Source organism: Apis mellifera, linkage group LG1, assembly GCF_003254395.2.
Source record: "Apis mellifera strain DH4 linkage group LG1, Amel_HAv3.1, whole genome shotgun sequence".
Classification (NCBI taxonomy): Eukaryota; Metazoa; Arthropoda; class Insecta; order Hymenoptera; family Apidae; genus Apis; species Apis mellifera.
The window spans coordinates 25,683,186-25,695,539 of record NC_037638.1 but is presented as its reverse complement, the minus strand read 5'-3'; the positions used below and the strand labels follow the sequence as shown (position 1 = coordinate 25,695,539).

The 12,354-nt window shown below is 38.5% G+C and overlaps 1 protein-coding gene across 1 annotated transcript in view; it reads left to right on the top strand.

The window, feature by feature from the left end:
* Window positions 1-12,354, top strand: part of LOC102655243 — a 186,229-nt gene that overhangs the window by 130,097 nt on the left and 43,778 nt on the right. Inside the window, exon 3 of the mRNA XM_016916682.2 lies at window positions 10,258-10,402. Within this exon, the coding sequence (XP_016772171.1) occupies window positions 10,258-10,402 (145 nt within the window). The remainder of the gene's footprint in view (window positions 1-10,257; window positions 10,403-12,354) is intronic.

The window sequence follows — 12,354 nt, the reverse complement described above, 5'->3', positions numbered from 1 at the left end:
AGAAGAAGAAGAAAAAAAAAGAAAGAAAAAGTTAAACGAGTTCTCGTGTAGTGATCTGCAAACAAGCGAAGCTCGCAGAAGAGCAAAAGTTGCTTAAACAGTTCAGAATCATGATGCCATTACCTTGTAACTAAAGTTACAAGCCATATGAAGTTTGTTCACGGCCCTTAAACGTAGTTGCACCTCGTTCCCTTAGATTACTCGATGCTCTTAGTATGCGAGCTCATTTAATTCACTTTTATCCTTCTCCTCGGTTTAATCAACTCGAGGATCCGACATCTATGAATCCGGAAGAGTGTAGAAAAAAGTACGTATTTTTTACCTTTCCCATTTAAATCGCACAGATTTACTTCTCCACCTCGCTCTATCATTCTCGATTCTCGACTATTCAACTTGTGTCGATTGTAAACTGCTAGGATGACGAGCGCGTGCTGCGAACGACATTCAAACGAAGGGCAGGAATTTAAATTAATCAAATAAATAGAGGAAATGAGCGCTTTTACGACGAAGTCTTATTCTAATTTGAAAAGAGAATAAAGGGAAAGTAGTGCTTTGAGGATAATAAGTTTCAACGCAGAGATTTGAAAGTAGAGGGGGATTAATAAATTAATAAGGGAATCGAGATTATCTCGATACTTTTCGAGCAAATAGGTTATTAACCATTTTATTAGCGGTCGTGTCGGCGATTAAAGATGCGGTGAAACCTGGCAGATCGCGATAACGGTGCGATGAGAATAGCGATGTAAAAAATAAATGAAGGTAGCGCACGTTGAATGGAACAGTGATATATGTTGATTGAACGTATAGCGACATAATTTAGTCGATGGTTATCGTACGTGGCGGGGCGTTTTCAGAACGGCGATCAAAACTCGTCGTTAGCATTCCGTATTCAGATCGTTTCGCGGATAACTAAAGTTGTTACAAGTGCGGTGTACAATTCCCTTGAAAATTTTCGCCCGATTCGTTTTCAATTCTCTTCGAGAAAATAGCAATCTCCCTTTCCATGCTCGATACACATTAAATTTCCATCAATCGTTGGGAGAAAGCGATAACTCAAGCATCGTAAAATTCCTTTTCGAAACGGGCCGGCAAAAATCTTCGCGTGGAATGAAATAAGATGAAATTTGAGATGAAACGATGATTATCCACCGAGGGATTAATACGAATTCAAAATGGATTCTTCTAGCGAGAGAATCGAAACATATTTTTTTTTTGATTCAATTCGCGTTTCGGGGATCCGCAGAACGATTCGATTCGAAGGTTAAATAAAAGCTTGAGGATCGAGAGCGATAAATTCGAGGCGGTATTGCGCGGTGGAAATTTTGCCGGTGGAAAACGGGGCGGGCAATAATTTTAAGTTTTGTCGCGCGGCCGCGTTTGTTACAGTTGAACGGGGTACGAGGCGGGCAATTTGTAACCTCGGCTGTACGTAACGTTACGGAACCGTCATTACGCGTGTTGTTCTCGCGTCGTTTCGTGGAGATTTAATGAACGAGATGGACCGATATAAACTTTCGTTCCTCCACCTCCTTCCGCCTCTCCTAACGATAATAACGCGGTTACAACGATGAAATTAAGCTTATCGATTTTGCCGGAATTTAATGCGAGCAATTTACAGAACCGCGCCGATAAGCATTGGCGAAATACAGAGGGGGAGGGAGGAAGGGTTAACGCGTCCGTTAACTGGTTGTAAATGTTCGCGTTAAGCCAAGTGTATCGCTCGATTTTCGTCGTTGATGGGTACAGATTAAACGCGAGTGATGTATAAGATTTTTTGGTAAGAATTTGGTAAGAAACGACGAAGAAACGAATATTTTTGGGGAACGATACACATTTTTCCACACGCGTGGTGAGGTGAAATATATATTGGGTTGGTAACTAAGTAATTGCGGATTTCAGTTGAAGTTGATGACGACCTAATCAAAGCAATAATCGATTCGGATCGTCACAGTACAACTCGTGAGATTGCAGAGAAGCTTCGTGTATCGCGTACATGCATTGAAAACCGCTTAAAACAACTTGGCTATGTTCGAAAACTCGATACATGGGTTCCTCACGAACTGAAAGAAAAGCATTTAACGCGACGCGTTAACAGCTGCGATTTGCTAAAGAAACGTAATGAAAATGATCCATTTTTAAAACGACTGATAACTGGCGATGAAAAATGGATTGTTTATAACAATATCAAGCGGAAAAGATGATCGAGCAGGCATGGAGTGAACCAGCTCGAACAACATCAGAAGCTGGTATTCGTCGAAAGAAGGTTTTGTTATCAGTTTGGTGGGATTACAAAGGAATTGTTTATTTTGAACTCTTATCACCCAACCAAACGATCAATTCTGTTGTCTACATTGAAGAACTAACGAAATTAAACAATGCGGTTGAAGAAAAGCGGCCCGAATTGACAAATCGAAAAGGTGTATTCCATCATGACGATGCAAGGCCACACGCATCTTTGGTCACTCGGCAAAAATTATTAGAGCTTGGTTGGGATGTTTTGCCACATCCACCATATAGTTCTCACCTTGCACCATCTGATTACTTTTTGTTTCGATCTTTACAAAACTCCTTGAATGGTAAAAATTTCAATAACGATGATGATATCAAATCGTACCTGATTCAGTTTTTTGCTAATAAAAACTACAAGTTTTATGAACGTGGGATTATGATGCTGCCTGAAAGAGGCAAAAGATCATTGATCAAAATGGGCCAACACATTACAGAATAAAGTTATTTAGTTCCATGAAAAAATTGTCTTTGATTTTCTAAAAAAATCCGCAATTACTTAGTTGCCAACCCAATATCTTTACGGTTAAGATAACGTGCACAATGTTGCAACGATATTAGTGCATAAAAGTAGTAAAAGGCTTCGATAAATCTTGTAAACACGTTTATGGATTTGAGGATTGTATCAATCGTCCGTGAATTTTGAATAATTTGGATGAGTTCGATTCATATGAAACGAGAATGAGAAACGATTGATTAAAAATAGTGTATAATAAAAAAGGTACGAGGCTTCCGGTATGTTTGATTTTATAATAAATTTCTTTAAATTAAATTCGCACGGTTGACGTTTCCCGCGGTGAAATAAAATAATATTTTCAAGCGTGGAGGAGACGTATACATGAGTAAAATACGAGTACAAAAGCGGATGAATTTATACATATATATGTATATACAATATTTTTCATCGTTTAATACGACGATTTTATATATTATTACTTAACGCGAATCGCAAAAGTAATAAAATGCGCAAATTCAATTATTTATTAATATTTCGATAATTAATATTAATAACGATAAATTTAAATATTATAATAAGTGGACACATTCGTACACCATTGATTCCAATTTTATTCATTTACACAATATTTTAATATTTTCCTCCGATCCAAGTGCAAATATTTATATCCCGTTCAACGCGTGGAACGATTAATGAATTTCGCCCCCACTCCTTATCGCGTCATTTATATTACTTTTGCATCTTTCATCCGTTTATTAATTCCGTTATTATTATTATTTTACGCGATACGCATTCATCCCGCATGGTATTGTTATTTCTGCTAATAAAAGAAGGAAAAAATAAAACGCCGTCCAACGACATATCCCCCTCGATTAAATTTATCCTCATTGCCGCGTGGTCAAATATTAATCGCGACAACTAATACCTGTCCGCGATTGGAAGAAATTTTACGGCATCGAAATCCACCTATCCGTTTCCACCTCGTGAAAGCCGCGCGATAATCGCCCTAATATTGCTCTCGAATCCAGCCCGAATCAGAGATAGCCAAGGTTAATTACTTTCGTAATTAGTAACCGCTCCCGGCGTCGATATGGTGGGGGAATATTTCTTGCGAAAGAACGTATAAATCTAACAACACAGAGAAATTCGGCCCAACCGTTTCCTCGTAAGTTCGTATCTTAATCGAGAAATTTTGTTGTCGCCTGCTTTCCACGGTTCTTTTTTTTTCTTTTTATATGTATTATATGCTTCATTCGTTGAGAAATATTTGGATCTCTACGCGTGGATCGTGCGTATAATTTTTGGTCCAGGAACAGGAGATGAAAGGAAATTAGAATTTTTACGAGATTTTTTTTAAATAAATGGAGAATGGAAAGTTATAATAATTCGATAATAATCGTTGTTAAGATTTTAAGGTAAATATGTGAGAGTGTTTTTTTTATATTTCTTTTTTTTTTTAAAGAAAGAGAGCGTGTTAATTTCGAAAGAGTACGGTTGAATATTTGAAAGTAAAATATTTTGTCAAGGGAAGTAAAATTTCGTTAAGAGAGGGATTTGAAAGTATTTTCGTTTCGTCAAGTTTCTACTGTTTCTCCTCGCTTCGAAGAAGTTGAATTCTATCTAATTTAAATTCTTCTTTGATTCTCTTAATTTAAATGTAAATTATTTCGTCAGAGGAGAAGCGTTCGCAAAGGGGAGCGCAATTTTCGAATCCTTTTCTTTTACAGGGAACAGTTTCACTCCTCTTTTCAACCAACGCGTTTTCTTTTTCCTTCTTCTTTTCTTTTTTTTTTCAGCGTGTCAAGAAACGCGCTCTACGCGATATAAAACACCGAATAAAATTTCAAAACATTATCCTCTTGGTAATAACAATTTATTAACACTTAAATTGTAAATCATATTTTTTCCGTTTAAAATTTATTTACAACGCGTAACATTAATCGTTTCGATTTCGAATTGCAACTTTTTTCCCAAACGTTAACGAAAATTCGCATAGTTTTCGTATATAAAATCAGTAAGTTATTTCTCTGTTTGCTGCATTCCTAAAATTTTCGACGCGTTCGCGAGCGAAATGAAACGGATAAAAAGGAGGAATTTCTCTCTCTCTCGAGATATTCCCTCGTGAAAATTCCACGCAGAGAAGCCGACGCTCGAGTAAACAACAATATCGTAAAAAGAGGGGGCGCAAACATTCGTTGCATTCGTTTCCTCTTTTCCTTTCCAATTACCACTTCCGATTTATGCCTCTGTCGCGTGGTCACTTTCCACCATTGCCCGCCGAACACTTTGTTCGCAAACATTTTCCATCCCGTTCGAAACGTGGAAAGATAAAGAGAGACAGAGAGAGAGAGAGCGAAGGAAGCGAGGAAATAATCGCGGACGATTTGTCAAAAGTTTTACGATCGCGCGCGCGATGTTCAACGCGGCTCTCGGCATTCGAGGACATTCATCCCGTCCCGTGGAATAATTCACCGGCCAGTGTAACTTTCCGTTTTCAGATGAAATTTACACCTGGTATCTGGGTGGAGAAACAGGCCGCGAAAGGTAATCGCTCCCGCGATTCAATATTAAATACCGACGTGGATGGGCGTATATCTTTAAGGGTAGTTTATATCGCCGCGTGGCGCGTTATTAACCGGGGCAAAAATATGAGCTCGGCTGCCAACACCGATAATTCTCCCCTTTTATGGAGTTTAGGCCTGGGATAGGCCTTGAAAAATGCGTCCAAAGATATCGAATAATAGATATACCAGTTTGAGAACGCTAATGTTTATACCAATTTTCTCTCGGTCGAGAGGGAACGCAACGACGTTGTGTTGTTAGTGTAGTGTTTCAACGTTGCGTCAGATCGATTAAAAGGAAAAAAGAGAAAGAAGAAAGGAAAACGAAATACAAACAGGAGTACACCACTTGTACGCCATTCGTAACAACAAGTCCCATAGAAAATCCTCACCCCTGTTTGGATTACGATAGGACTTGTGAAAGTCTCTATGCGATGCGACGAACAAAGTTTTTCGCGGTGATTTCGCGTTGGAATATAGAAGAGGGGGGAGGGGATGGGAGGAATATTTTTATTGCGAGAACGGGCGCAATGCATGACAGAGCGGCGGGGTCATTGACGATAATAACAGGGTTTTTATCGACGATTGGTCGGGGCGCAATTTTCCACTGCGCGTACCTCGGTTAATTTTTCCTCGCGGCTCGGAAAATTCGGTGATCATTGCTCCAAAACGCATGACTCTTCTCGCTTCGCGAACCATCGTCATATACGGCGTGGGATATGAAAATATGTTTGCATACGTTTCTTTCGGATGAATGTATTCAATGGTGATTTATTGGGCATCATCGGTGATTTATCTGCGATGAAAATTTTTGTATTGAATAAAGTTGTTTAATTCTGAAGTTGAAGTCCGAAACAGAATTTTTTTTTTTGTACGTAATGATAAATCTCCCTTCGATTGATTAATATAGTTAGAGTCAAACTTTTTTCAAGTTAAAGGCTTAAGGCAACTTTTAGATCAATTTATCACTGGTAAGATCCAGAAATAAATATATATCTATCGCTCTTGAACTCTGTTAAACCGTATTAAAATTAAGAAAACTTTGGACCGTTATAACTTCCAAGATATCGACTTCCGGTGAACGAACGAACGATCATTAGAACCGCGAAATCTTGCCCTTTAAAACACTTTTCAATTTATCTCGATACGACTTTTAGTTGCTGAGATATCTTTTTGTAAAGAAAAAGGTATTTTTAATCGTTTACTTTAAACTCGATTAACCGTATTAAAATTAGGAAAACTTTGGACCGCTATAACTCCGAAGATATCGACTTCCGGTGAACGAACGAACGATCATTAGAACCGCGAAACCTTGCTCTTTAAAACATCTTTTGATTTATCTCGATACGACTTTCAGTTGCCGAGATATCGTCGTGTAAAGAAAAGGATAATTTTTAATCGTTTATTATTTTCCTCCTTGTCCCTTATTCGGATTTCTCGCTCGCACCTCCTCTCACTGACCTATCTCAAACTCGAGACGGTTGCGATTCTGAAAAAAACATAATAGCGATTCCTGGAAGGATGTAGTATCCGCTTCCAAAAATAAATATAGGTCAGTCGTGGGTTCATTCATAATTTCTTTTCTGTAAACGAAACGTTACGAGAACTTTGAATCCTTGTATCTTGTCAACCGATCGAGATATCGGGACGAATCAAAAAGTAATTTCAATGGCATGCTTCCGTCTATATTCCGAATAGATTTTTATGATAAAATTTATAATTTATACTTAGCTTCGATGTATCGTATTATTTTCATTACATTCATCATTGAATATCAACTTTGCCCCTTGTGCTTCGTAATTATTTATACTTTGAACTTTACACCAGTTCTTTTAATCATATTCTATCGATAAACATCACATCGATAAATAAATCAATATATTTCATTCCCTACGTTTGTAATTGATAATTCTCACGAGCCGTGATAGAAGAATAACGATACGCGACAATAACAATTTCATTAACCTTGTTGTTATTACCGAGTTTATATAAGTACGAAAGATTTTATATGTAAAGTGTAAAATATTTGAAACAGAAATAAAACGTGCGCTCGATTTTAGGGGACTGGAGAGGAGGCTCGGGAGAAATATTACGTAATAATATTCCCAATTAAAATCACTTTATCCGCGAAAATCTGTCCCGATTCGCGCCGATACACCGCACCGCGCAATCGTCCGCGTGTGCGCTCGAATTTTAATTATTTCGGGTTACACGGGGGGGCGGGCCGCCTGTTTATCCCCGCGTCTCGAAACGATCCCGCCACCGGAGATAATTAAATGTGGATTATCCGACGCACGTTCGACCGCCCCGTTCGTCCGCGCTAATTGGGCCAGAAAGAAGACAGTTATCGTTACCGCCGGACGGTAACAATATTTCGCGATAACGAAGCCGGAGCGCGGAAACAGCTCACCCGGAGCAAATTATTAGTACGACGACCCTTAACCCTTTCTGCGCCGCGCTTTCCTAGAACGGCGTAGTCGCTTATTTATGGAATACTTATCCAGTGGGTGTTAATTCCGTGAAATTTATGAAATGTAAACAAATGTCTTTTAATTAATTAGTTAATCGTTATTATTATTATTATTATTATTGAAATAAGAAATAGAATTTTGTTAGTAACGATAACAAATTCGAGATTAAATGTAATTGTAATAGAGAAAGGAATTACGTAAAAATCGTTTCTAGATTACCAAGTACTTTGTTTCGAAATGAAAGAGATGAAGTGGGAATTTGTGTGGGTATGTAGGAGCGCGAAATGAAAAATGGGAACGAGTGCGAATGAAATACAGGGTGCGATAACAATTGAGAGAGGGGAATTGCTGTAAACGGAAATAGAAATAATACGATCGGTATCTGAGGGCCTCGTTATATATTCCTTACAAAATTATTTATTTATTGTATTTTTAAAAATTAAATATTATTAAACTCAATCCATCTTTAGAGTTTTAGTCTGTCTTTCCAAAGTATTAAGTTCCCATCAATTTAAAAAATGTAACACGTATGAAAAATATCCCTTCTACGTGTTTTATATATATATCTCCATGGATGGGATTTAATTCTGTCATAAAATTTATCGCGCATCGCCCATAAATTATTCCAATTATTTATAAAGAAAAAGGAGGAAAGGTGTCACGAACTGTCGTAAAAATTGCGATACTTTTGTCATAAATTTTCTTTAGAAAAGAACCTATTACAATTACACGTTTCTTAAACTTAATCTCCTAAAAATCATCATCGGCCATTGTCGTAAATACTGCTCGAATTACTTTTCGAGCTAACATCGAGTACACTTTTACACAACTCTCGCTTCTTACATCCAATTATCCATGGTACAATACTCTTATCGATCGACTCGAACTCTGACAACAACAACAACAACAACAACAACAAGTAAAGCACCTACGTTTCTTCTCGCAAGAAGAAGAAACTCTCCAACAACGTGATGCTACGAACAACCGTTTCAATACGGAAACTTGGCCACTACACTTGTTCTCAGTAGCTAGAAAGGGTTAACTATATTTTCCTCGAACTCTCTCTCTCTCTTTCTCTTTTTTTCCCTCCTTCCCTCGGTTCCGGACACCGGCTGTTTCCGGGTTTCCTCGTTAAATCGTAAGACGCAACAAGTGTTGGACGGATTATGTCTTGAGGCAAACAAATGAGATCACCGTGCCAGGATAATTCTTCGTCCGGTTAATTAATTAACTCGTGGGGTGGGTCGTTCCGTGCAACCACCACGCGATCCCATGAAGAGGATTGCCTTCCTCCGTTGTTCGGGATCGAACAACCGTGATTGTTCAACGGATTAATTGCGGCTGTACATCGCCGATATCCTTTTTCCAATCGGCCGAATTTCCAAACGCGTTATAAATCATCCCTCAACGACACGAATCGATTAATCGGAACTCGAAATAAAATATTATCGGTGGCTTTTGTTTTTTTATCATTGAAAGATTATTAAGTTACTTCATAAATTTCCTCTTTATCTGGTAATTTATTCAACGTTTTCTCGAGTAAACCTTTCGATATTTTAATGATTACACGTTGTCGAGAGTTGTGATGAATAAGATTTTATTTTTTGGATAAATATAGTAATAGGTATGTTTGTTAATATATCGCGCAAATGTTATGCAAATAATCCACGTTACGAATATATCAACGCTCGGACGGTAGATGGCGATGAGTGTTACTTCCGACTCGTGCGATTCCTTCATTATTCGTACTACGACTGTGTACAATGTACCATTACGAGTGATAAATTTGTAACGAGGAGAGTTAGTCAGAAACTATAATAAAACTGTTCACGTTTCCTCTACACATATATATATATAAAACATCCACGGAATTTGAAGTTTCGAACTTAAAAGTTTGCTTACGCTTCCTGTTGGTAATGAACCGGAACTTGGAATCACGAAACTCGAGTTACATTAGCCAGGGAACTACTTATCCTCTTACTTATACAGTTTTTTAAGAAATTCTGTCTCGGATTAAAGCAGCGCGAGACGGAAATTTAAGAAATTTACTTTCAAACATCCTACTTTTAAAGATTAAAATCTTTCAATGCTCGAACGAACCTAATCAAGTTAGTCGTAAGCGTATAAATATATAAATCCGTTCGATACGAGCGATTACCGATCCCTCGCCTCTTTCAATTTTCCACGTAAGCGACACGTAGAGGAGAAAAAGCACGTGCACGTGTCGAAAGGAACGGGAGCAATTGTTCGCCTCGAGTCGCGTTAATCTCGCGATTGTCTACGGTGTTTGGAGCGGCACGACGTCGTTCGAACGCGACAGGTTCGAGTCGGTTTGTCACGTGGCCCCGTGCGCTCGTCCTCCAATAGCGTAGTTCTATATAACAAGCGTGGAAACGGGAACGAGGCTGTTCCTCCTCCGTGTATACGTGTATACAACAGACTACTGTCGCATTGAACGAGCGGCGTTTCTTTTGTTTTCCAGGCAGACCTGTCCTGCCAGAACACGAAGCAGACCGTGGGCGCGATTTATACGCGCACGAACTTCGTGACACTGAAATACGTCACCGACTCGTGGGGCACCCTCTCGAACGGCTTCCGCCTCGTTATCACCGCCGTCAAGGATCCGAGTGAGTACATTTCTCCATGTGATAATTCCTCTCTACTCCTACTCTTTTTTTCTAGCTTCCCGTGTTTTTCTTTTTAAACGGATAGATTAATTGTTCGAAATACTTTTCTCTCTCGAAGAAGATAGTCGATTTTTGAATTAATTTGTTTCGTTTGTTTCGCGTTATCGCACTCGATGGAAGAGCGAGTCTTCGAGATATATTGTTCGTACTTGTAGTTGGAGATGAAATACTTGGAAGAGATTAATTGGTCGCCGCCTGCGTGCAATGCGATACGCGGGGGAAAGTTTTCGCTAAATAGAGACTGAATCAAGTTTTGCGGGAATCGTGAACTCCTCGTCCTTTCGTTCGAAAGTTTCAGGATGTTTGATTAAAATTTATCATTCGAATTTTTCATCGTTCTAACGAATATTTGTATCGGGCATAATTGTCTGGTTATAAAATATTTTTTTCTCTTTTCGAAAGGGTTGGTCGATACATCTACGTACCAATTTATGCGATTTACCGCGAACAAAGGGAAGGAGAGGGGAATAATAGCTTCTTGCAAATTGAAGTTGAACGAGGAGAAGATGTCTGATTAAAGAATGAAATGAACCGCGAAGCTTTCGTTCCGTATGACTTTCTGAAAGGAAATTAAACGACGGTCCCCCTATCTTGCTTCAATTCTCGAAAGCAAATTTTTTTTCTTTCCTTCTTCTTTTTTTCTTTTTTTTCTTTCTTTTGAAGTATGTTCTACTTCGGTTGGCTCGACTTAATGAAGTGCTTAATGCACCGTGATTAAGAGAACCGGCATGGACGACGAAGAAACACTTTATAAAATAGTCTCCACTCTTTCGATAATAACGGTATATCTTCCTCCATCATCTACCATACTATCAAGTTATAGAGAGAGAGAGAGAGAGAGAGATATCTTGAAAGTTTAATCTCGTTAATGATTTTTATTTCGATAATTCGCGCTACAATCGTGAATTTAAAGGATTTCTAAAATATTAATTCAAAAATATAAATTTAATAATTCAAATATAATTAATAATAAAAAACCCAATTGTAGAAAGATCAAAGTTTACTGTTTATTTCATGCAATGTAAAATTGAAGTGGGGAGAAAATTTTCGAACGAAAAAAAAAACACTTCCGTGGTAGGGAAATTTTTCTTTTTCTTTTCTCTCTTCAAATGGGCTCCTCTTAAACCCATTCAACGCCATTTCAACCTCTAACGTTCTTATCTCCTACCCTAAAGTTAAATTAACCGAAGCATCGAAAGCATCTGCATCCATCGATCGATCCATCGATCGATCGATCGCGCATCGAATCGAACGGATAAGCCTGGCCTGGCGAAAAGGGTGGCAATTACGAAGTAGCAAGGACAAACCGTGACGGATAAATAAAGCGGTAATTATAATTAAACGGGAGGGGGTGAGGGGATAAATGAAACGGTAAATTAACGACGCTTCCTATTAACGATCCCCAAATTACCGGCCCGCTCGTTATTTCGCGTCGTGGTCTCAATGCTCTCCGCCCGGTAATTTTAAATTAACGCCAAGCCGAAAGATAATACCGTCATCCGCTCGTGTAAAATCCCCTTCCCCTTCCCTCATGGAAACTCGGTAAGATCGGTCGAAAATCCCGTGGAAATTCCCGTGCTCTGTGCCACCGCGATAAATTAAAGCCAAACTCGCGGAATTTATTTTCCTGCTCTCGCGTATCTCTCGCGAAAAGTTGGAAAAGTCGGCAGTGACGGAGGAGAAAAAGAAAAAAACCTGGTTCTGTTCGTATCGTCTCAACTGCTTGCGTATCTATTAGTTGGATAACGCGTGATAACGCATAATCTTCTTTGTTTGTTTGTTTTTTTTTTTTAATAGATTGATAGGATTATATACAGCGATGTGGACAAAGATGATGAAAGTCAAGCGGAGCAATTATTAAAGAAAAATTATTAAAGGAAAATTCCAATTTC